Here is a 24443-nt window from a genome sequence, read left to right on the forward strand (position 1 = left end):
CCCTGGCAAGAACTGGGTCAAGGCAAATCACCAGCTCCGGGAAGGTGTGAGGAGGTCGCTGTGCGGGATTTCGCTACAGGGAGGCGGGAAGACAGACCCCCGTGGAGGGTGCCCGGGGGTGGGGGCAGGTCTGTGCAGGGGGGACATGGGGAAGGCTGCACGTCACACTGGGCGGGCCTCCCACCTCAGCGCCCCCTCCTCTGCCTCCCAGCCTCCGCTGTGTGACCTCCCACCTCTAGGCCTTGGCTTGTGTTCCCCCTGGGCCCAAGTGTCCTCCTCCACTGTGCCTGGCTGACCTGCCTACCTGCTTGGTGCAGTTGGGGTGTCACAAGGTCCAGGTTCCCATTGGGGGTATGCAAGAGGGGGAGCCTGGTCATTGGGGTCACTGTCGGGAGGACTCTTTCCTGGGAGCATGAGGGACACCTTGCGGATGGACGTGGCCCAGGTGGACAGCTCGCATCGGGAGGCCCATCACTGGTTCCTGACCCTGTCAACACTCCATCACACGGGGCGGGGGGGCAGGAGGCAGGGCCACAGCCCAGGACTCGGCGGCATGAAGCTGGGAAGTGGCCAGGCTGGAGCGGACGGGCAGTTCTCGCTGCCGGGCCTGCCGGGAGACCCAGGCTTGCCGCCACCCTCCCTGAAGAAGCCAAGAGGGCGGCCTGGGGCCGAGCTGAGGGGCTGGGGGCCTCTCCCTACAGTTCTCTTGGCTCTGAGGGGTCTCCACGTGGTCCCGGCTGCCTTTGTGTTCGGGGCTGCCGGGAGCCCAGGGGATCTAGTCTTAGCAGGAGCCTCTTGGGCCCTTCCTGTGACCCAGAAGCCCAGCGTGGGGACAGGGCTGGGATCTGGCTGGCGGCAGCCCTGCCTCCCGCCCTGCCTCCAGCTGTGATTTCTGGGGTTGCAGATGGAGACACAGCTCTCGCTGCGCAGCCTAGTCCTGAGGCTTCCAGGGGAGAAAAGAGCACACGGGCACTCTGCTCACGCCAGGTGGGGCTGTGATCTGGCTGGAAACGCACCTCGCCCCAGAAGAATCCAGCAAACCCCCAAAGCCCGGAGACGCTCCCAGGCGCCAAAGTGGGACGGATGCCCCGGGCGCAGGGCTCTTCCCTCTGCTCCTCTGCAGGCCGCGGATGAAACAATTTCCCACATGTGAGCGGCTTTGTGCAGACCTGCGGCTCCTGGCACAGCCAGAAAAGAAAATCATGCCTCTCCGGGGTGTGTGGGGTCCCCTGAACTTGTGGAGGTGACCCGGTGAGCCAGGAAGCCTCGCCCCGCGCCTCTCTCCGTGGGTTTTGCCGAACTGCTCCCGGGCAGCTGGGCTCCACCCTTCCAACGGAAAGAGGTTCAGTTTTTCTTGATTTCTCTTCCGGGGCACCGGGGACTGAACTCAGCAGAGCCTCGCGCAGGGTGGACAAGCACTCTCCCCCTGAGCTGCGTCCCCAGCCCTTCTTGTCTTTTGGGACGGGATCTGGCTGCGATGCCCAGGCTGGCCTCACACTTGGCGATCCTCCTGCCTCAGCCTCGCCAGGCCCGGCGAGGTGGGCAGCTCCTCCCACCGGCTGTAATTCAAGCCTTCTTTTTCCTCCTCGAGCTTTTGGATTTGGCAGTGCATTTTGGGTGAGAATACTTTGCATTTCTGCATTTCTTGTGGGAGTCCACTTGGGGGAAAGCCATCACTGGGGGAAATTCTTGGGTTGAATTTCCTGGGCCTCCTGGACCTGCAGCTGGTAGAGGCTCAGTGGGAAGGAAGGGCCTCTGTGTTTTCTCCACGGAGTCCCCGCCTGGCCCCTCCAGGCCCATCCTGCCTCTGGCTTTGGGACGACCTGCATCATCTCTGCAGGACTGAACTGAACTGCCTCGGGCAGCCTCTCCTTCACGACTAGGGACGGAGCCCAGGAGATGGGCGAGTTGTCCCCAGCCACTCAGCAGTTAGGCTCATGTCTCCGTGGCCCTGAGCCCGTGCCACCTGAAGAGGGTTGGAGGCAGGGGACAGGGAGAGGGGTCTCTTTTGGGCAGAGACACTGAAGGTGGGGAAGGCCCCAGAGGCAGTGGCCACGGAACCTGCCACTACCCATTCCTGCAGATGGTGACCATGTGACAGGGTCTCGGTCAGGAGGGCTGCTGGAGCCGTGGCCTGCTCCTCCAGAGCCAGGCTTCTCTCAGACCCAGGGCTGGCCACCACGCCCAGGCCCCAGCAGCCTCCCCAGCCCCAGGGTCAGCGCTTAGCCCTGAGCCAATGCCCGCCCGGCACGAGGGCGTGGCCAGGTCCGCCCGGAAGCCGGAGGCGGAATCAGGAGGAGGAGGGGCGCCGGCGACTCTGTACTCACGTTGCTCCCAGTTCCCGGTCACTGGGCTGAGGAAGTTGGGGTAGAGGCCGAAGGGCTTCTTTATCTGCCTGAGGACCCTGCGGATCTTCCTGACCTGCCGAGAGATGGACGCCGCTCCGCTTCACTCTCCCGAAGAAGCCACCAAGCCCCAGCCCAGCACGAGGAGAAGCAGCTTCAGACACAGGGGAAGACCACTCCAGAGAGGCGGGGAGGAGAGTGGCCCCGAGGTGGCCATGGCCTTGACCTGTGCCCACAGGCAGACCGTGGTAGGACGCGGCCACGGGGCCTGAACCACCGCCCCTCCCCTGACTGCTCAGGCCCACCGCCTGCCCTCCCCGCACTGCACGCTGCTTTGGGGTGAGGTAATTTTTGGGGGGATTCAGATAAATGACAACAGCTCATTTATAAGCAGCATGTAAGAGCGCCTTTTCTACACGCCGTCGGCAGTGCGATCTAGCAACCCCACTCCTGGGCGTATGTGCACAGGAAATGGGGTCGTGGGTTGAGAGCCCCAATCTTACCTAGTAAAACTGACCCTGTGGAAGCAGAGTTAGAACAGTAGTTAGCAGGACTGCTGGGGAGGGAGGTGGGCGTGGCGATGCTGGTCAGAGGACACAAATTTTATAGGAGTTCAAGTGACCTATTGTCCAACATGGGGACTCTAGTAACAAGGTATCGTTTCTGTGTAAATTGCTAATAGAGTAAATTTTAAGTGTTAAGGGCCAGGTGTGGTGGTACACACCTGTAATCCTAGTAATTTGGGAGGCTGAGGCAGGAGGATTCCAAGTTTGAAGCCAGCCTTGGCACCATGGCAAGACCCTGTCTCAAAATTAAAACAATTAAAAAGGACTGGGAAGCAGCTCAGGGTTGAGCACCCTGGGTTAAATCCCCAGCACCACACACACATACTAAAAGGGTCACGGCTGGGCCCCAGGGCACACACCTGTAATGCCTCATCACATTACAGGAGGCTGAGGCAGGAGGATCGAGTTTGAGGCTAGCCTGGGCAACTTTGAGAGACCCTGACTCAAAACAAAAACTAAAAAGGGCTGGGGATGTGGCTCAGTGGCTGAGAATCCCTGGGTTTCATAACCAGTATTGCAAAAGGGAAAAAAAAAAAAAAAAGGGTTTAACTAACACATTAGTGTATCTAATACCTTAGGGCTCATTTCAGGGGAAAGGCCTGGACTCCTAAATACCCCTACTCCCTAACTGGCAGTTCAGGGTTTTAACAATGTCACAAATAATACCAGCATCTGCTTCTCCACTCCTTTAAGACAGACCCACCATGGACATTATCTCCAGCACTCAGAGCTACCCACAAGATATCATTATCTCAGCATAATGACAAGAAACCTGAGTCTCAGAGGTTCGGTGACTTGCCAAAGGCCAGCTGGTTCTCAGGTTGCTGAGCCAGGACGTAGTTGGTTTGTCTGGCCCCGCTGACTGGACTATTCCGTGTGCTACACGGAATAGCAGCTGAGTCCAAGACAGAGCAGCTGGAACAGGCGGAGGCTGGGTCTGCAGCCTTCGGGGCTGCACAGGGCAAGGACGGGAGGCGGAATTCAGGACTTCGAATCCTAGGTGGCTGCTCTCTGGCAGGGCGTGAAGTCCTACCTGCACAGGACCCTCCGGGAGAGGAAGACCCTCAGGGACCACCCTGTGGCCTACTAGTAGATAAATCCTCATGGTGTGCAGCCAGGGGAGCAGCCTTGGAGCTGCAGACCGTTCTTCCCAGGGGACAGCACGTGGCTTTGCCGCATCAGATTTCATGTCTATTTATGTTAATAGGGTCCATGATGGGGGCCAGGAAAGTGCTGCGCCTGGGTTATTCTCGCCTGTCCCGGGGACGGGCAGGGAAGCAGCTAAATTAGCTCCCCTGGAAGGTTTGGGCACTTCTAGAATCTGGGCCAATTTGTTGACTGCCAAATAACCGCCTCTGTGGGAGGGTGTGACTGGGGATGAAAATAGCCGAGTACGCAAACGCAGAGCGCAGACAGACAGAGGGACTCCAGGGAACAGCCTGCGCCCGCTGTACTCATCAGGTGCAGAGAGAGCTGCAAAGTCCCGGCTGGTATCTCAGCTGTACTGCTGGCCAGCTCGGGGGCCCTGGGTGCAATGCTTAGCCTCTCTGAGTCTCAGTTTCCTCCTCCGTAAAATGGGGAGAGTGGAAAGATCTCCCTCCCAGGGCTCCTGGCGGGAGCAGAGGGGTCATAACTGCCCTGCACAGGGCAGGTCCTCAGGCAGTGGCAGCTGCTATCCCAGGCTATCCGACCAGTGTGAGCTCCTTGTCCCTGCTCCTCTGAGCTGTCAGAGCTTCCTGGAGGAGTCTGGCTCAGGGAGAGTGGCGCAAGGGCCTTGGAGGTGGGAAAGGACCAGAAGATAAGAGCATCGGGAACGGGATTAACTCATCCATGAGCTCTCGGGGGCAGTCACGGCAGAGAAACATCTCTCTGACAGAAGGCCTGTCCGCAGCGGGGAAGATTTAAGGGCGGGGGTGAGTGCCCCGTCACAGGCAGCAATCAAGAGACTGAGAATCTCTCCTTGAGCTTCTCCAGGACACACTGAGTAAGCAGTGGTCCCAAGCCTGGCATCAAGGACCACGTGGGTGTGGGTTACAATGCAGACTCCTGCGCCAGGAGCTGGGGACTCCATCCTGGAAGCCACAAGGGAGAAGTGCGACTCTGTCACCTCCCAGTCCCTTCACCAGTCTAGGAGGCTGGCATTCCAGAGGGAAGAAGCTTTGGGAATGGGGGGCCCCAAAAAGTCATCCTTGGAGGGCTTTGGAGGACTCTGGCAGACAGGGCTCCCATCTCCCCGAGGGACTCAGGAGGGATCATGGCGGTCACAGTCTGAGTGCCACCTGAGTGTGTGTGTGCCCACTTTCCTTCTTTGGGTTTAGGGTCAGACCTACAGAGGCACTTCCAGTAGGGACTGCTCAGGGCTGCGGCACTGAGGAAGGACCCCTCCTGGTGGCTCTCCAGATGGGCCAGGTGCGGTCACTGTCAGGACCAGATGCTGGCCCAGAGGCCGCCTCTCAACACCCGTGTGGCCCTGGACGTTGAGAGGTGTGGGAAGGAAGAGTCGTGGGCATCTGCTGTGGGGAGGGCTCTTGCCAGCCTGCTGTCAGCGTGAGCCAGTCGGGCATCTGGGAGGAAAAGCAGGCAGATCTCACGTGGAAAAGCTAAACGTCCCCAGAAGGGGTGCGCCCATGGCCAGTTCCTGCCTGCCGACGGGAGGCGGTGCCTGGGTTTCAGCTGTACTTCTCCAGATCTCACGGTTCAGAGATTTGTCACCAAGCCGGCACGGGCCAGGGCACAATTCCGCCCTGGCGCTCCCCTCTGCTCTCTGCGGGCCGAAGGGCGGGCGCTCCGAGGGACTTGCCTTTTCTGCGAAGACCTGGTTGCCAGAGAGCTCGGTGAGGTGCAGGAACTCCAGGTGCAAGGACCCAAACTCTGCCAGGACGCTGCTGCCGCCCGCGGTGGCCCAGCCCCACTTCTCCCTAGAAACACAAGCGGCCAAGGTCACCCCTGCTGGCCAGGCGGCACCTTGGGGTGGGGTCACCTATAGCGTGGCAGGCCCTGTGCTAGAAGTCTTCACTGCATGGTCTCAGCAAATCCTCTCTGGCCCCATTTTGTGGACGAGGACACGAGGACACTGGGGTTGGTGTGGAGAGGTGACTTGCTGAAGGTCACTTGAACCCAGGCCTGTCTGACTCAAAATATTTGATTCTATCATCAGTCAGCCTCTGTAAGACCTGGGGACTCAAGACCTGGCACACGTTGATGGTAACTTTGCAGATGACATTGATAAAGCTATCAGGACCCTCTGAGATCCCACGGAACACTCTCCCCCAGCCCCTGGGGAGAGAGCGTGGTGCTGGGCTTGGGTCTGGAGCGGGCAGATGCAAAGCGGGGACCCCACCTGGGTCCCTCCTCACTCCCCGCCCTGGGTGCTGCTCCAGGACTCTCACTGGCCCTGCTGTAGAATGTCCTGGACCTACATGTGCGGGGCAGCCTGCGTATGACCACGACCCTGGAGCTGTGGGCCTGTGGGAAGCCTGGGTGGGAGTGAAAGAGGTGGCCTGGAGTTTCCTCCGCCATGACCACGAGTTTCTCTGTGGACGCCGTCGGGGGGCCACACTGTGGTCCTCCAGCTGGGCCCTGCAGCTGGCCAACAGGCGCCCACCCACGGCAGGTTCCCGAGCCGTCGAGGAGGAAGCGCTCGGTTAGACCTCACAGCTGCTCCCACGGTTGAGGAAACCAGAGACAGGGCAGTGACGCCGCCTGCCTGAGCTCACACAGCGAGTGTGGCAGCTGGGACCCACAGCAGCCCGAGACCAGCCCGACACAGAGCTCGTGCTGACCATGAACCGTCTCCCTGGGACTGGGGCCAGAGGTGCCGGGCCTGGTGTCGGCTGGCTGGGTCCTTGTGCAAACCACCTCAGCCTGGTGCTCCTCGGTCCCCACACTCCTCACCAGGGTAGGAGGATGCCTCCTGCTCGGTCCCTGGGCCTGAGTCCCTGTGGGGACTAGGAGAGCAGGAGGCTGCAGAATGGGGTGGCCTGGAGTCTTAGCTTTTTCGCTGCTGGGACCCAAAGACCTGACAAGAGCAACCTAGAGGTAAAAGTCGATTTGGGGCTCACGGTTTCGGTTTCGGTTTCAGAGGTTTCAGTCCAGAGATGGCTGGCTTCCTTTCTCTGGTCCCAAGATGAGGCAAAACATCATGGCAGAAGGGTGTGGCAGAGGAAAACATCTCAGGATAGGGCGTCAGGAGGCAGAGAGAGCTCCACTCACCAGGGACAAAATACATACAAAGGCACACCCAGTGACCCACCTCCTCCAGCCACGCCTACTTGCCTCCTCCAGCCACGCCTACCTGCCTCCTCCAGCCACGCCTACCTGCCTCCTCCAGCCACGCCTACCTGCCTCCTCCAGCCACTCCTACCTGCCTCCTCCAGCCACGCCTACCTGCCTCCTCCAGCCACGCCTACCTGCCTCCTCCAGCCACGCCTACCTGCCTCCTCCAGCCACTCCTACCTGCCTCCTCCAGCCACGCCTACCTGCCTCCTCCAGCCACGCCTACCTGCCTCCTCCAGCCACGCCTACCTGCCTGCCTACAGATGCCACCCTGCAGATCCATCCACCCGGATCAGCGCACTGATCAGGGGGAGGCTCTCAGGGCCCGTCACCTTACACTGCGCCCTCTTGCCTTGCCCCACACACGGGCTTCTGGGGACGCCCGGACCATAACACCCGGCAAGCTGCTCCCGTCCAGTGCCTCAGCTCCCCTGTGCACCAGGGTTATCTTCCCATGGCACGTTTAGGATAACAGGGGGCAGGGACTCCGCAGGGAGCCGGTGGAGGATGGGGGCCAGGAATTGGCTCCTATCTGTCTCTTTTTTCCAGGGACAAGACTTGGGAAGGCAGGGCTAGGGGTGGGCAGGTCACTGTCTGCCAACTGGGGTGGGGCTGGGGCTCCCCCAAGGCTGTCCTTCTCCCTCTAAACCCTGACCTGGACCTGGCTGGTTTTGGGGATGGCGGGGAAGGAAGCTCACCCACCTCCCAGCTCCTGAGAGCAGAGGGAAGGCTTGGGTTTTGAGATCTCTGGGGTCAGGGAGCCTCAACAAAGGTAGAGGCAACTACCCTCTCGGTTCTGGCTCTGCTTCCCAGGGCATTTCCCTGATGGGGCCGGGTTGGTGGGGGAGGGAGGACAGAGCAGAGGGGACGCTTTGCTCCTGGATAATAATGAACCAAGCGGCTGCGGTTTACTGCGCCCCTGCAGGCGCTGGGCGCTGCCCTGAGCTGCGTGCATCATGACCCTTCCAAGCCCATGGGCAGAGCATCATTAACCCGTGTGCACAGGAGGAAACGGTCCAGTGGGAGGGGGCTCCGGCTCAGAGCCGGGAGGAGGCGGAGGTGGGGTTCAGGCTGTGGTCCTCTGGGTCTCACAATCCCCTAAGGGGTCACTCACCCTAAGATGAATTCCAGGTGCCCTAGAGGGAAAGAGGAAGCTGCCCCCTCTCTTGCCCTCTGTTCCTCCTGCCCCCAGGCCAGGCCGCACTTCTCTACGGCCTGGAGCTCCGGTGGAGGGTTTCCTGAGTGACTGGTGCTCTCTGGCCTCCCAGGATCTGCCTGGGCCTCTCCCTCCTGCCCCCAACACGCTTACTGGGCCACAGGGTTCCTGGGATGGGGGCTCCCTGGCATGCGGGTAGAGCCAGGCCTGGGTGGGGGTGGGCAGGTGGCTGGGTGACTTTCCTCTCTTCTGCCTGGCTTCAAAGCACCGGTTCCCTCAGATCCCAGGTAGGTGCCCTCGAGCAGGTAGGTTCACTTCCTGGACCTCAGTTTCCTCATCCCTCAAGTGATGGTAACCAGGCCCCAGAGTTATTGTGACGCATGAATCATGCATGTTCTTACTGCCATTTTATCACTGTATAATCACACACATGCATTGTTAATAAATTCCTAATACAGGCCAGGTGGCTGTGATCATCTTATTCTATCTTCACATCCAACTTCAGAAATAGATACTGTGATCTTTATTTGACAGGAGTGGACCCTTAGGCTCAGAGAGGGGGAGACACTTTTCTAAGGTCACACAGCAAGTAGCAGAGCTGGTAGAGCTGAATCCAAATCCAAATCTAAGTACTTTGGGTCCCAAATGAAGGTGCTCTGGGCAGCATCCTGCGATCAGGGAGTCCTCTAGCCACCCTGCGAGCCATGTGCCCAGTGGGAAGCTCTGCTGTCCTCTCTCAGCCTTGTAAGTTCAGGTACTGTGTCCCCTCCCCTGGCAAGAGGGGCAACTCTACAATGCCCTTCCCTACCCTGGCTAAACTTCCTGCATTTGCAGTGTAATCCTTAACTCTGGAGCCAGACAGAACTGGACTCTAATACTAACTTCATCTGACTGCTGTGTGACCTCAGGTAAATTGCCATCCTTCTCTGAGCCTCAGTTTCTTTACTGGGAAAATGGGAGCCATGTGGTTGCTGTGAGATTAAAAGGAAAGAATCCACCTGGTGCTCACATCAAGCCTGACACAGCGAAGGCTCGGGAGCTGGCTGCAGTGATGAAGAGGTGTATATGCGGGCGTGGCAGAGCAGACCCACGTATTCTCACACTTGCGTGAGAGTGGGTGTGCCCACATGCGGACGTGGTGCTGCTGCCTGCTTGTGATTCTGAGCCTTTATGATTTGCACAGGGAGTGGGCAGGGGAGCTCATGTGTGAGCTCTGCATGAGAGAGTGAGATGGATCCAGCTGCAGAGGCCCTTGGACTGGCTACTGTCACTGTCCCAGAGAGTCCAGTGGTCCGTGCGGTCCCTGGTCACGGCTGGCCCTGGCCCTGCCTCCCAGGCCGCCCAGCGATGGCCTCTGTCTCCTCTTGGAGAGCTGGGACAAGGCCCACGGCAGGAGCAGGGGCAGCCCGGGGTCCGCCCCCCCAGCAGGCCCCTCCAAGGAGCCAAGTGCGTCCCTGTCCCTCTCCGGCCTTCAGCGGCAGACTCTCACCCAGAGAGGGGGCGGGCCGGGAGGAACTCTGCACTGGCAACACGGGCACCCGTGCCCAGCAGCAGCGGGAAACGCCAGCGCCTTCTGAGTCAGAAACCCAGGGTCTGTGTGGACCAGGCCGTGCTGAGGGGCTGGGGTCAGAGCGAAGGCCAGGGCGGGGCCTCGGCAGAGGACAGGTCCCGTCCAGACCCAGGCGGAGGGAGCCAGGAGGACAGTGCCCTGCCCCTCCAGGAGCAGTGTTTGTGGACAGGAAGCGGAGCCGAGGGCCAGCATCCAGCTCTGGGGAGCCGGTCCTGGCGTGGAGAGGATCCAGGGGGCTGACCGTCCTCTCTGGCCTGCGTGACCTCAGCGAGATTACCCCCAGGGGTGCTTCCGCCAAGTCCTCTCCTCTGGGCGTGACTGGAGAAGGGGCGGGGCAGCCATTAAGGCCGCAGGACGGAGAGGGAGCCGGGGGCTGCAGTGAGCTCCTGCGGGCGAGCACCCCAAGACCGAGCGCAGCTCGGGAGATGGAGCGGGGCCTGAGTGGTGGAGAGCACAGCCTTCCTCGGGCTCAGGCCTCCAGGATGGGCCCTCAGAGCAAGGGACAGGGCCTGGGTCCTGAGCCCCATTGGCAGCTTCAGGCACCGGCTTGGCGGGAGGGAGGATGTGCATCCAGGGCGCCTGGGCCGACCTGGAAACGCGCCGGGTCAGGAGAGTCTGCGGGAGGTTGGGAACCAGGGAACCCGGGAACCAGGTTTGGTGACCAACACCAAAACAGCCCAGAAAAGTCCTTGCCTAAGGCGAGATGTCACCACGCCACTGACTCGCTTTGACTTCCAAGACTGGAACTGCCCTCTCCCTGGGCCTCGGTTCCCACATCTGTAAAGAACAGGTCCGAACGGGATGGCCAGGGCCCCCTCTGTCTGTCTGTCTGTCAGCTGCCCGGCCAGGGCCCCCTCTGTCTGTCTGTCTGTCAGCTGCCCGGCCAGGGCCCCCTCTGTCTGTCTGTCTGTCAGCTGCCCGGCCAGGGCCCCCTCTGTCCGTCTGTCAGCTGCCCGGCCAGTGCCCCCTCTGTCCGTCTGTCTGTCAGATGCCCCTAGGCCTCCTCACCAGGCTGCCACCCAGACGAGACTCAGATGGGGGCCCTGCAGCCCAGCAGGGCAAGGACAGCGCGTCCTACCTTTTGAAGTTCACGACGCTCTTGGGGATTCCCGTGGGGGTGTTGAAGGCTGGCAGCAGCTTCTCTCCAAGCTTGATGGCCTTGATTCGGAACACCTGTGTCGAAGGATCGCCCGGCACTGAGTCAGGTGCGGTGGGGTCACTCCAGGGAGCCATGGCTGCAGGGTGAACCTGCCCAGGCTGCAGGCCCAGAGGGGAAGGTGCCTGGGGGGCAGCCTGGACCCCCAAATGCCTGGCCCCACAGAGGGGTGTTGGGAGTGAGGAAAATTAATCATCGCACAGCGTTCGCCACAGGGTCAGGGCTGTGACGAGGGACTGTCCTTCCAATTAAGTGACAACTGGGAAATGGAAGGAAAGCACTCGGCTGCTCTGGGGTCCCCTCCATGTCCAGATGAAGACCTGGCAGATGGGGCGGTCACCAGCGGTCGGATCTGATGTCCCGGGTTGAGCACTGCAGCGGGGACCTGGTGCTGCCCACTGTCCCCATGGGACACACTGTCCCTACCACCCACGCGCCAGCAAGGGTCCTAGGCCTCAGCCCTGCTGGAGACTCCAAACCCCTCAAACCATCCTCTGGAAGGCCAGAATGATTCAAAAGGACCCAGGATCTTCTGCCTCAGCAGTTTCCCTCCCAGCAATTTATTCTAAAGAAATAAACAATCAAGGGCGTTGTAAAGATTTAACTTTACGACTATTGACTCTGGCACTGTTCAGAAGGGCACGGGGATGGAAATTTCAAGGTCTGGGCAGACGGCCGCTTTATGGCTTTCGTGTTGCGGAGTACCACGCAGCCACGAAGATGGGCTCTGGAAGAACACCCTCCGGCCAGGAAAGGGTTAGAGAAAAACAGTGTATTTCAACTGTAAAAAAATATTTATATGTGGATGCATGAAAAAGGAGGAAATGTACTAAAGTATAAATAGCAATCTTCTCAGAGAGGCAAGCTCATGGACAAAGGTTGGTTTATTTTTTTGGTTTATCTATTTTCTGTGCAATTAAAAAAAAATATTTTCTTTGAGACGGGAGTCTCACTGTTACCTGGACTGGCCTCTAACTTATGGACTCAAGCTATCCTCCTGCCTCAGCCTCCTGAGCAACTGGGACGACAGGTGTGCACCACTATGTCTGGCCTGTGCAATTTTTATTAAAAACAAAACAAAACAAACAAAACACCTCTATAGTCGGTCCTCCGTATCTGCAGTTGTGTGTTCATGGAATCAACAAACTGCAGATTGAAAATATTGAAAACGTATAAGCCTTTGTACTGAACATGTGAGACTTTTTTCTTCTTGTCGTTATTCCCTGGACCCTGCAGCAGACACAGCACCCAGGCTGTGTTAAGTATCATGAGGGACGATTCAAGGTGCCTGGGAGGGTGGTGGTGGGTTTAGTCACACACCATGCCGTTTTCTGCCAGGGCCTGAATGTCTCTGGCATTAGGCACCTGCAGGGGTTCCAGCTCCAGCGCCCTCGGACACTGAGGGAGACAGTTTTTACTGTCATTTATCTTGAAGAGATGAGACTAGAGACCCTAAGCAACAGCTCCTGGTATCTTCTCACCTCTGGAGCTGGGGTGACCCCATGTGCTGACCTCCTGCAGCTGCAAAACAAACCCTTGTCAAGTCCTCCTGTGACCAAAACCTCATGGGGTGCGGTGGCACACGCCTGCAATCCCGGTGGCTCGGGAGGCTGAGCTAGGATTGCAAGTTCAAGGCCAAACCTCAGCAACCTAGCGAGGCCCTCAGCCCTTAGTGAGACCCTGTCTTAAAAAATAAAAAGGGCTGGGGGTGTGGCTCAGTGGTCGGGCACCTCTGGGTGCCCTGGCAGTGGGGAGGGACTTGCTAACACTCTGGGGTACGGGGCTGAGCTGTCTGAGGGTGGGGCTGGCAGCCATGGGCCAGAGAAGAGGGTACGGTCCAGCCCCGAGCGGTGGGCCCCACAGGTGGGCCCTGGGCCACCCACACCAGAGCGCAGAGGCTCGTGGCTACACAGACAGGCGCGGCCTGCCTAGGGGCCTCTGGAGCTCGGCCAGGCGAAAGCCACAGTGAAGTGCCCCGAAGGTCGCGCTCTCCGGGAGGCTCCTCCTCCCTTAGTTTGACCCTGGGGCCACGGCAGTGAGCAAAGGGGCCCTCAGAGCGCCAAGGTGTGAGGCACAGGCAGCTGCGGGCGTCTCTGTCCCCAGGACGCCGAGCTCGCTCTTCTGCAACAATCCTCTCTGCCAGAGAACCTGTCCCCTCCTCTGAAATGCCCCAGAAGGCTGCAGCTGGCAGGGCGGGGCTGTGTGAGCGTGGACAGGAGTGGAGCCCGGGGACAGAGGCGGTCCCCACCGCCATCTTGGAAGGGAGCGGACGCAGGTGGAGTCTTGTCTGCACACTGTCAGTCCTCGCGGTGGCTTGGGAAGGTGCTGGCCCACTTTGAGGATGAGACTGCCGAGTCTCAGAACCGACTTGCCCAAGTTGCAGAGCCAGGTGGCTCTTTCCCAGCAGGAAGCAGACGCCCTGAGCGGGGTTCGGCCCCAGCCGCCGTGGTTCCAGAACAGGGTGGGAGAAGCCAGCTTGAGTGACCTCCCGTCGAGCGGGAAGGGCGTGGGGTGGGGGGAGCTGTGAGGGCCCAGTGCAGGTGGCCCCGCTCGGCAGCTGTGTGGCCCTGTCCTGTCTCTGCGCCTGGGTTTCCCTGTCCGCCCACACAGCCCAGGCATGGGTCCTGGCTGCTTTCTGGAGATCAGCCGAGGCTGGCTGGGGTGAGCGTGCTTTCTACACCGTGAAGCCGGGCGAGCACCCTGGGTCTCAGCAGGACAGGCCAGCGCGGCAGGGGGTTCTCCCGGGCTTCCTCCCAAGCACAGAAGGCCTCGGCCTGGGAGGAGGCGTGGGGTCTCCTTCCACTGGTTCCATAAGTCCTCATGGGAAATTTAAAGACTGGAGAGACCCCTCGACAGGCGTCTACCACGTGCGGGCCGAGGCGGGAGGTGGGGCGGCCTGGTCAGGTGTGGCGGAGCCCCAGTGACAAGCAGTGACAGGAAGACCACGGGTCAGGAGTCAGGCTCAGCACACGCCACACCCGTCAGGGCTCAGGGATGTGAGTCTCAGTTTCCCCGCCGGCAGGTCGTCGCTAACACTTGTCAGCCATGGTGCCACAGGCCACCGGCTCCTTCCTGACCCACTGACCCCCGGGGAACTGCCTTTCCACCCTCCCCTGCGCCCCTCCCCACCACAGCCAGCCAGGGAGGCCGCCGAGACCCGCCAAGCGCCTCTTCCTGCTCCTTCTGTCATTTTTCCGTCCTGAGGTTTAGTCTTCGGGTGGCTGGAAGCCGAGGGCTCCAGCTATGATTTTTTTTTGACAAATTGGGACAAGCAGTAATCTCTGCTGAGGGGATTACGCTCCCTGCAGAGGCCTGACGCGCCGTGGAGATAACGCTCTGCCTGTTGCCTCGAAACCCTCGAAACCCTCGCTGCAGCCCCAACAGTTGAGGGGAGGCTGACGCGGCTCCAGACAGCCGCATGGAGGTGGCGGGATCCTGCTGCGGCTGCCGGGCTCACCTCCAGGGCTCCCGGCACAGGTGCAGGGGCAGGGGCAGGAGGGGAGAGCTGGGCATCCGGCGCCCAGAGCCACGTGCTGGGCAGGGCAGCCCTCCGGGCCCCAGGGAACAGACTTGCTGGTGACCTGCCCGCCCCATCGCCTGATCCCAGGGCTGCAGAGGAGCTCGTGAGGAGGGAGGAGGAAGCCTCCCTCTCCTGCAGAATCCAGGAGCTCGCGGGCTCTGGGCCGCCCGGCAGGTCCCTGCCGCCGTGAAAGGAAGGGCTAGGGCAGGTGTCTTCCGCAGCCCTGTCCCGCTGGGACTGTCCGGGGGACTCGGAGTCCACTCACCTCTTGTCCTGTCAGGTAGAAGGCTGAGAGGAGTCCTCCGACGTAGCGGATGTTCACCTCGAACAAGGACGCTTCCCCGGTCTGAGGACAAAGCAGGACTCTGAGCAGGGATCCCAGAGGCCTCCTGACGTCCCTGCCACCACCTGTGCCCGCCCAGGGTGCCCGGAGGGCAGGTCACGTCACTTTCACAGCAAGCAGCCTTGAGCACCTGCCTGGGTTTGCTAGAGCATTCACAGCCTTCCAAACAAACACTGGGTTTGGCCAGCGTCCCCAGCCCTTGCCCGAGGCCACCAGAGCACAGTTAGGCCTGGCCGCGCTCCAAGGAGCCGAGGAGCCGGCTGGGAGTGAGGCAGTCCTCCTCTGGTGGGGCCTCTCCTTCCTCCTCCCGAGGCCGACCCTAGGGCAGCAGAAGGGAGAGGGCCTTCCATGGGTGACAGGCGGTCAGGGCAGGGCCAGGGCCCGGCGGGAGTGCCCAGCAGAGGCGCAGCCTGCACCTTCTCAGACCTCTGCTCCCGGGAGCGCGGGACACACCCACGCTCGCCTCCCTCATGGCTGTTTTGAGTTGGGACTGCAAATCAGGGGTGCCCAGGTGCCACGCCAAGGACCAGAGCTGGGCTAAAATTCCACAGGGACACTTGACATGGCCACAGGACTGGGGGCAAGTGATGTCACCGTGCCCTGCCCGAGTCTCTCGGTCCACAGAGGGTGGCCGGAAGACACGGGTGCTTCGGGCAAGGCACTGCCCAGCGTGGGGCACGGCCCCCCGTCGTGGTGCCCGCGGTCCCCTCCCCCGCGGCCCAGGCCCCGGGAGGCGCGGTCTGCGCCGTGTGTCACTGGTGCAGTGAGCCCGCGCTCACCACGTTCAGGTGAAAGTCGTTCTCCACCCAGGCCGTGGCCTCCTGGAACTCCTCCTTCAACCCCATGAGGTAGAGGGTGTCGAGGGAATCGATGACCGTCGCTCCGCTGAGGCCACCTGCAGGCAGAATCGAAGGTGTGAGCGGGTTCCTCTATCCTTCCAGCCCTGACTGGACAGGCCACGGGTCGCCAGGGCCCCTTGATGCCTGGCCAGACTCCAAGGTACGATGAGGGGGACCTCCAGTGTCCCCAGCAAAGGCGAGGCTGGGACCCAGGGTCCTCCCTGCGGGCTCCGGGGATGGGAGACCAGGTGCCAGGCCCAGCCTCTTCCCAGACCTCCGTCCACTCCTCTGGGGTCAGCAAGTCCCCCCAGTGCCAGCTGGGCACAGCACTGCTCTCCTCTGTGTGGCACACACAGATCTTAGCAAGTGTGCCTGTCCTGCGACCCCTCATTCCATTCCCTGCTTAATCCTGAGGGATAAAGAAAGACGTCTGTAGACACCCATCCGGGAGGTGAGTGCGGCAGGGCTGTGGGTAACGGGGGACGGGAAGACCCCAAACCCTACGACAGAGGAGGAGTTATGTCAATGGGAACTTGAACCTACGACAGGACACCGTGAAGCCACCCGCTCAGGTGAAGTAGACTGTATTTACTTGGAGAGATAGCCCTGGGAAGGAGGGAAGGGAGGAAGGAAGAAGGAAGGAAGGAAGGAAGGAAGGAAGGGAGGGAGGGAGGGAGGGAGGGAGGGAGGGAGGGAAGGGAGGGAGGAAGGAAGGGAGGGAGGGAAGGGAGGGAGGGAGGGAGGGAGGAAGGGAGGGAGGGAGGGAGGGAGGGAGGGGAGGGAAGGGAGGGAAGGGAGGGAGGGAGGAAGGAGGGAAGGAAGGAAGGAAGGGAGGGAGGGAGGGAGGGAGGGAGGGGAGGGAAGGGGAGGGGGAGGGAGGGGAGGGAGGGAGGAAGGGAGGGAGGGAGGGAAGGGGAGGGGGAGGGAGGGGAGGGAGGGAGGAAGGGAGGGAGGGAGGGAAGGAGGGAGGAAGGGAGGGGAGGGAAGGGAGGGAAGGGAGGGAGGGAGGAAGGAGGGAAGGAAGGAAGGAAGGAAGGAGGGAGGGGAGGAAGGGGAGGAAGGGAGGGAGGGAGGAAGGAAGGAAGGAAGGAGGGAGGGGAGGGAGGGAAGGGAGGGAGGGAGGGAGGGAGGGAGGGAGGGAGGGAGGAAGGAGGGAAGGAAGGAAGGAAGGAAGGAGGGAGGGGAGGGAAGGGAGGGAAGGGAGGGAGGGAGGAAGGGGCAAAAGATGATTTCTTGTTGTAAACCAAAGTGTCAAAGTGTGAATGTGTGTGGTACTAAGCCAGGAAGGTGGTCCAGAGAATATCGGAGTGCTGGGCTGGCAGGTGTTTATTTCTTTAGTTGGTGGCTTACTGATCCATGATTAGTACTGTTTTTGGTACCAGGGATTGGACCCAAGGGTGCTCAACCACTGAGCCACATCCCCTGCCCTTTTTAACTTTTTAAATTTTGAGACAGTCTCACTAGGTTACTTACAGTCTTGCTAAATTGCTGAGGCTGGCTTCAAACCTGTGATCCTCCTGCTTCAGCCTCCCCAGCCTCTGGGATTACAGGCATGTGCCACATCGCCCAGCCTTGCGGGTTATTTTTAAAGGTATCAACTCATTTCCATTTTTTAAAAAAGGGAGTGTGGGCAAAGAATTCAAACAAAGGCATAAAGCAAAAATTTCATGGCCATTGTCATCGTAGGACAGTGACTATATAAGGAGGCTTTGCATTTGTCTTTGCCACTGGGTGAGACCCTGGTCCTGGCAGTAAAGGTGGCGATAATTGTGCAAATGGATAGTTTTCCATACTGTGAATGAAGGAGGAGAGAAAGGAGGAGCACCTGACCTGCCACAACCAGAGGCCCAGAGTGTAGGAGGGGAGGAGAGGAGGGAGGGAGACGGCCCGGTGCCACCTGGAGGGTCTCCTGGCAGAGGTGGCTGCCTCGCATTCACCACTGAGAGCCAGAATCATTGCAGGCAGCAGAAATTTCCTTTGGGGACCAGAGTACGGTTGTCCCTTGGTTTTCTTGGGGTGACTAGTTCCAGAACGCCCCTTGGATATTGAAATCTGCAAATGCTCAGGTCCCTTATATAAAATGCTGTAATATATAAAATGGTGTAGTATTTGCATGTGACCCATGTGCACCTTCCTGCACACTTTAAATCGTCTCCAGTTATCATGTAAATATTAGTTATAACATATTATTTAGGAGAGAAAAGTCAGTACACCTGAAGGACAGATATAGAGTTTGTCTTTCAAATATTTTCCATCTGCAGTGGGTTGAATCCACTGATACAGGATGCAGGAACCCCTCTGAACCCTAAGAGGACTAACTGTCCCCACAGTGACCTCCTTGCAGAGGCTGCAAGCACTGAGGCACAGGCTCTGCCCTCCTGAGAGAAAACCCCCGAGCGGACGGTGCTGAGCTGCACTGGAGTTGGGCACAGGCTTGGGCCTCTCCTGGCCCACAGTTAGCGTCCCGGCCATCCGGCTGGCGCAGCCCTAACTGCTCACCTGTGTGACAGGGACCCTGAAACCCCACCATGGCCAGCTGAGGTCTGACCAAGGGCACCGCCTGGAAGATGCCCCGAGAGAGGAGGCTGGGAGGAAGAGGAGGTCAAAGTTAGAGAATGCGCCACCCGAAGCGGGGCTGGCCCTGGCGGGAGGGGACACAGAGGGAGGGTGACTGGGGAGCAGTCAGGGGTCTCCTCTTGGCTGGCCTAGGTATTAGGTGGACATGAACTGCCAGATCATCAGCTGCCCCACCTAAGGATTGGCAGGAAACCCACCCCAAAGCCAGGCAGTGGCTCCTTTTCTGGTTTGTCCCAGCTGCCTCTCTGTCAATGTCAGGGATGGATAAGTTCCCGGGAAGGACTACCCTCTGGAGGTGCTCAGGACAGGGGACCTGAGGGACAAAGCAAGGCTGAGGCCACACCCCGGCTCTGCGGCAAGGGTCCCACCTATTATGCTGCAGGGCTGCAGACCCGAGGTTTTAAGGGCCTAGAGGGACTTTGCGCTCCTGCTGCGTCACCCCTTCAGCTTACAGATGAGGCCCCCAGGGAAGGGAGCGGATGCATCCAAAATTAGGCTGAGGAGGCCTGGCTCCGTCCCGGCCAGTTCCGCGTGCTCCCCGCGGCACACGTGGCCTCTTGAATCTCTGCACAAACAATTTCGGATCTGATTGCTCACCCACCCAGGCCAATCAGTTACAGTCTGGCCAGACGTCTCAGCTGTGCGTTCCTAAGCCTGGGAGGGACGGCCCAAGGATCTGATTTCCGAATCCTGCCCTGGCTGACTGTATTTTTATTCCACGGGCCTTCTGTTTCCTGGGCCAAGCCTGAAGGGCAGCCAGGGCTCCTCGTGACCAGCTCTGCCCCATGACATCTCTGGGGACACCTGGTGTGGTCGGCTGAGAAGCAGCATGCTGAGGTTTGGCAAGATCCTGCCCCTGATCTGGATTCCTGGATCTTTCTCTTGGTTGGCCTCCCACCCACCTCCTCTGGCACATAGCTGGGCGGCAGCCCAGAAAGCCACTTATTGGAGAACCTTTCATTTCAGGCCAGAGGCTGCCCAGCGGCCAGGCTAGGCAGGAGAGAAGGCCCTGTCCTGGATTCAACCCTATCTGCAGCCTGGGGCAGCTCTCGGGGGAAGGACACAGGGTTTTTGGTCAGTGGGCCCCTGGCCTACTCGCAAAGCACCAGCAAGTCTCAAAAAGCAGCCCGGAGCCTTCCCTGGGGCTGGAGGGGCCCACTCTCCCAATTCCAGTTTGGAACCTCACTGGTCACAAAGGACAGCTCTGCTCCCTTCCCGCCAGAGCAGGAGGCAGTGATGGGTATTAGGAAGAACGCAGGCCCAAGACTCAAGCAGTGCTGGGTCCCAAGCCCAGCGGGCCAGCAGCACATCTGCTTTAAGCCTGGAAGTGCCCATCTGTAAAACGAGGTTAGGACCACTGGGCTGGGGCACCGGGGAGGTCCAAGGACCAGGACACGCACACGTCACACACGCACCTGCCAAATACACAGCAGATAGACACCTTGGTTCCCGTTCCGCACAGACTAAGCGCTTGATAAATCTGCTCGCTGTTCTTATTTCTAGGGTCCCTTGGCTCACCTGGAAACCACAGCCTGGCCAGGGAGTGGGAAGGGGAGGACGTGTGGGAGGCCCTCCTGGCCCAAGGAAAAGGGGTGCTCCCGCCCAACCTCTGGGCTGACCGCAGCCTCCTCCAGGCTGCCTCACACCGCGGGGAAGAGGCTGGCTTCAGAGTCAGGGGGACGTGAATTCGAAGGCTGGCTGTCACCTACCGACTGGCTCAAGACACTTTATCTCTCTGAGCCTGGTTTCCCTCATCTGCAAGGTGGGGTGACCGCAGGACCTACTTCTCAAGGCTGCTGGAGGGTCACCGGTGGAAGGGATTCGGTGCACTGCTGGGAAAATGTGAACGTATGATGGACGGAAGCGTGGCTGCTTGTCGCCGGCAGCCCCGCCACAGTCCTCAGGGGCCCCACTGTGCCTGCTGCCCAGGCACCACTACCCCTGAGCTGGTGTGCACCGGCCTCTTTAAAAGGTCTTCCTCCAAAGGCAGAGTCCCCAACCCAAGCAGGCCACATGCCACTCCCTGCAGCCTCTTGTACCCACTCTGGTAGGAACCGCCTCTTCCTTCCGCCTTCTGTGGAGATCCAGAGCCCACCTCAGGGGCCCTTCCCGGCGCCCCGGGTGCTGGAATCTCGGCTTCTCTGCCTCCAGCGGCTCCTCCTGGGAGCTGCCCCACCCCCCGTGCACCCCCACCCTCAGTCCAAGAGCCCTGCTGCCACCTCACTCCGAAGGCCCGTTTCCTCTCCCTGTGCCTCCTGACAGGAGGCCTCAGGCGGCATCAGTCACGCCTGCCCAGGAGCCTGTGGGGAAGGGAAGAGGGCAGCCAGCCAGGTGGCTGGGCTGTGCCTTGGACCTGACCTCGGCTCCTCCTCGCCGCTCGGCTGCCCAGCTCTGCAATTGCTTCTTCTGGTTCCTCGGTTCTGCCAGCCCCGGAGCTCTGGGCTGCCCCCGGGCTCTGTTTCTGGCCTCTGCTCTGCCTCCCCTCTGCCTCCCCTGTTCCGTGAGTGGCCCCCATGCCGATGACAACTCCCAGGTTTCAACTCCCAGCAGCGCCCTGTGCCTGGTGCCCAGTCACACCGGCCTCCCCACCCACATGTCCGCCTGGAGGTGCACAGGCCTCTTAAGCGCATCTGGTCCGCAGCCAGATCCGAGTCCTCTCTGCAAGCCTGTTACCTCGGTCTCCCCACCCTGCTGGGTGCAAGAGCCGAGGTCCCAGCTGTCTCTGCCTCAGCAGCCTGCATATTCACCCTTCACGTCCCCTGATCGCCACTTAGGCCACTTCTCTCTCTTAGAATTATTCCAAGAACCTCCTCATTGACCTCTGGGTTTCCCCCCTTGCCCTTCCCTCCCCACCTTCCTCTGTCCCCTGCACAGCAGCCGGAGGGAATCTGGAAAAACACAGGTCACATCAGCCACTCCTCTGCTCAAACCTCCGGTGACTCCCAGCTGACCAGAAGTCCTTCCCGCCACTGCCAGGGCCCCTCTTGGCCCCGCTTCCTCTGCCCCTGCGCTGCCCCTCTCCTCCACTCCTGGAGCACTGTGCTCCTGCAGGCCTGCAGGCCAGCTCCCTCCTCGTGCCGGCGCTGCGTGTGATCTTGGGAAGCAACACTCCAGCCGCTATCCTGTGCTCCTCAGCTTCCTCGTAGCCTGCCCCCTGTTTGCTGTCTGTCTTCATGTCCCCCATGGCCTGGTTCATAAGTACTGGGGGATAAAGGGGCCCCTGGCCAGGGTGGGGAGGGCTCATTCACATTTCCCAGGGCCTGGCTACAGTCTCAGGCTCTGGGGTACCACGGGGAGATGTGTCATGCTGAACAAACTGAACCCAGCTTGTGGGCATCAGTGGTGACCACGTCCAGGGCAGAGTTACCCCCTACTCCAGGGGCTAGCACCAACTTCTCCCCATCTGTGGCCAGCCTGGCCAGGGGGACCAAGTGCGCCCAAACCATCGCCTTGCACGAAGCTTCCCATCAAGAGTATGTCAGTCTCTAGAAGGCAGAAACCCCGCTCCAGAAACCTCCTTCCCCCCGCCAGGCCTCCCCAGGAACCAGCTGCCTCCTGGACTATCCACTCTACTCACTCTGTTACTTAAGGAAGTTTTTAGGTCACGTCTATCAGCAAAGTGAAACAGGTCAGGCTGGGCCACTCCAGCTCTTGGAAGAACATTCAGAAGGGAAAAAAAAATTACCCAAGGCACAGCCTATTACCACAGTATCCCCAGAGCTACCCATTAATGGTTGCATTTAATTTAATGATATGATCCACGGAGGCTTTTCTTAATCTGTAAAGAAACAACACACATGTTTTTCTCAGTTTCCAAAGAGACCAGTGTGGCCATGTGGCAGATGGTATTTTCAAAGATGGCGGTCATAGCATCCCCCACCTGAGGAGAAGGAGGCTCTAAGGAGACCCTTCTCCCCTTGCACCTGAGCAGACCACTGTGACTACCCTAAACAAGGCAGAGAAAAGATGTGCTGGTTTCTGCCCCTCAGACCTTTGAAAAGAGCAGCTTCCCTTCCTGCCTCTGGGAATGCTGGTCCTTGGGACCGGGCACCATACAGTGAGGGAGCCCAAGACAGCCCACCGGAAGAAGCCGCGGGGATGCCATGTGTGGATGTCCTGCCTGCCGGTCCCATCTGAGGTCTGGCTAATAGCCAGCATCAATTCCAGACATGTGGATGAGAAGGTTCTGGATGATTCCTAGCTCTGGAGTCAGCCTCAGCGTCCGAGCCTCCCCAGCTGAGCCCGTAGCATGGCATAGAGGCCAGCTGCCATTGGGGTGCCCTTTCTGAATTCTTGACCCACTGAATCTCTGAACATAACCAAACAAACTGTTTTAAGTCACTAAGTTTTGGAGTAATCTGTTATGCAGCAACAGCACCTGGACCGTTCAGCACACGGGCTTTGAGGAAGATTAATTAAGGTGACATCTCTACTGCCCGAAAGCTATTGTTTAAACTACACCATCTTGAATGATGCGGTCTCTGGCTGTGGGAAACCATTTCAGGGAACAGGCCCTTTCCTTTTCTGTCTGGTCTAGGTTTTGTTTCTGTTTTCTCCCTCAGTAGGACGTTTTCCTGGAATTTCCCCGTGAGGGCTATTTCTGGGGTTATATGAAGTCGCACGCAGAGCCTGAGTGTTTCCACGTAAATTTTTTTTTTTTTTTTTCTGAGGCCTGAAAGACGTTTTTAGGAGCTACTACCCATCACGTCCTGTTCAGAAGCCCTGGCTTCCCACATTCTCCAGGTCAAACTTCTGGCTGCAGCTTGCAGGACGGTGGTCCAGGCCTTGCAGACCCTCCAGCTGCATCTCCCCGCTGTGCTCTTTGCCACCCAAGCTCTGTCCCCAGCAAGCCACTAGGCGCTCCCCAGGTTCCTGGAGTGTCTGCTGACTCGGGTCCTGTGCCTTGGGTGCCTTCTGCTGTGGTCTGAATGTGTCCTCCAGGCTTCTCCGCTGGAAACTCAATCCCGAATGGGCAGCGCTGAGAGGAGGGACCTGCACGGGAGGCTGCTGGGTCCTGGGGGCGCTGGGCCCCTGGTAGATCGACGCTGTTACGAGGGGGTGGGCTGGTGGGTCCCGAGAGGAGGGCGACTCGGGGCTCCTTCCCCGTCTCTCTGTGCTCTCTCCTCTCTTTTTCTTCTCTCTGCGTTCTGCCATGGGAGGTCACAGCCGGAAGGCCACCCCTCAGTCGTCCCAGCCTCCAGAACCGGGGAGCCACATCGATCCCTCTTCATTATCAACCACCGTCTTGGCCGTCTGTTACGGCAGGACACACGGACTGAGACGCATCTTCCTGGCCTCCATGTGCGCTTGAGCCGGGGGCGCTTTCCTGAGTCTGCAAACACCCGACAAGGCCAAGTGTGGAGAAGACACACCCCACAGGCAGAGGCCGGCTCTCTAGGGAACCTCCGTCAGAGGGACGGAATGGGCAGCCGCGGACCTCAGGGCCCTGGGGGAACTAATGGCTTCCCCAGCCTTTGCAAAAAGGCCGTCTGCTGCGGCTGATTGCTGGGCGAGGGTGGGCACGGTGCACAGAGCAGTCCGCGGACGAGCTTCTCATTGGAGAACGGTGCGTTTACAGACGCTGGTGTTTGTTGATTTTTAATCGAGAGCCGAGGGTGTTGTCTGACCTGCAAACCTGCATTAAAAAGGCCTGACCGTGCTGGGAAACGGCCCTGAACTGCCTTCATCCAAAAACAACTCTGTGGAGCCTGCCTGCTGCAGCGACACCTCCAAAGTCACACGGCAGAGCAGGACACAGCTGTGACCTGAAACCAGCCTCCAGACCATGTGATCTCGCAGGCTTCCTGTGAGTCATCCTGGGTAGGGGAAAGGACATGGATTCTGGAGCCAAACAGACCCTGGTTCCAACCCCATCCCTGTCCCTTCCTGGTTGTGTGATTTTGGGCAACTGACTTGACCTCTCTGGGCCTCAGTAAAATGGGACAACCAAGACTTCCTCTTTGAATGGCCTGGTGATGAGACAAATGTACACCAAGAACCCCTCCTGTGCTTCCCAGCACTCAGCAGGCCCTCGGCGCCAGCACAGAGGACACGCGCTGCCTGGCTGCTATCTTAAGGCTGTTTCAAGGGGAAAAG

At 59.7% G+C, this 24443-nt stretch overlaps 1 protein-coding gene across 3 annotated transcripts in view; it reads right to left on the reverse strand.

Annotated features, from left to right (window-relative positions):
• Nucleotides 1–24443, reverse strand: part of Man1c1 (mannosidase alpha class 1C member 1) — a 123343-nt gene that overhangs the window by 12331 nt on the left and 86569 nt on the right. For 2 of the 3 annotated variants that reach the window (XM_047541393.1, XM_047541409.1), the window contains exons 3-8: nucleotides 15711–15826; nucleotides 14854–14934; nucleotides 10991–11085; nucleotides 6973–7026; nucleotides 5712–5829; nucleotides 2328–2421 (exon numbers count right to left, since the gene is read on the reverse strand). In XM_047541393.1, the coding sequence (XP_047397349.1) occupies nucleotides 2328–2421; nucleotides 5712–5829; nucleotides 6973–7026; nucleotides 10991–11085; nucleotides 14854–14934; nucleotides 15711–15826 (558 nt within the window). The remainder of the gene's footprint in view (nucleotides 1–2327; nucleotides 2422–5711; nucleotides 5830–6972; nucleotides 7027–10990; nucleotides 11086–14853; nucleotides 14935–15710; nucleotides 15827–24443) is intronic. The other variant, XM_047541400.1, reaches the window with a different exon arrangement.

This window comes from Sciurus carolinensis, chromosome 1 (genome assembly GCF_902686445.1).
Source record: "Sciurus carolinensis chromosome 1, mSciCar1.2, whole genome shotgun sequence".
Classification (NCBI taxonomy): Eukaryota; Metazoa; Chordata; class Mammalia; order Rodentia; family Sciuridae; genus Sciurus; species Sciurus carolinensis.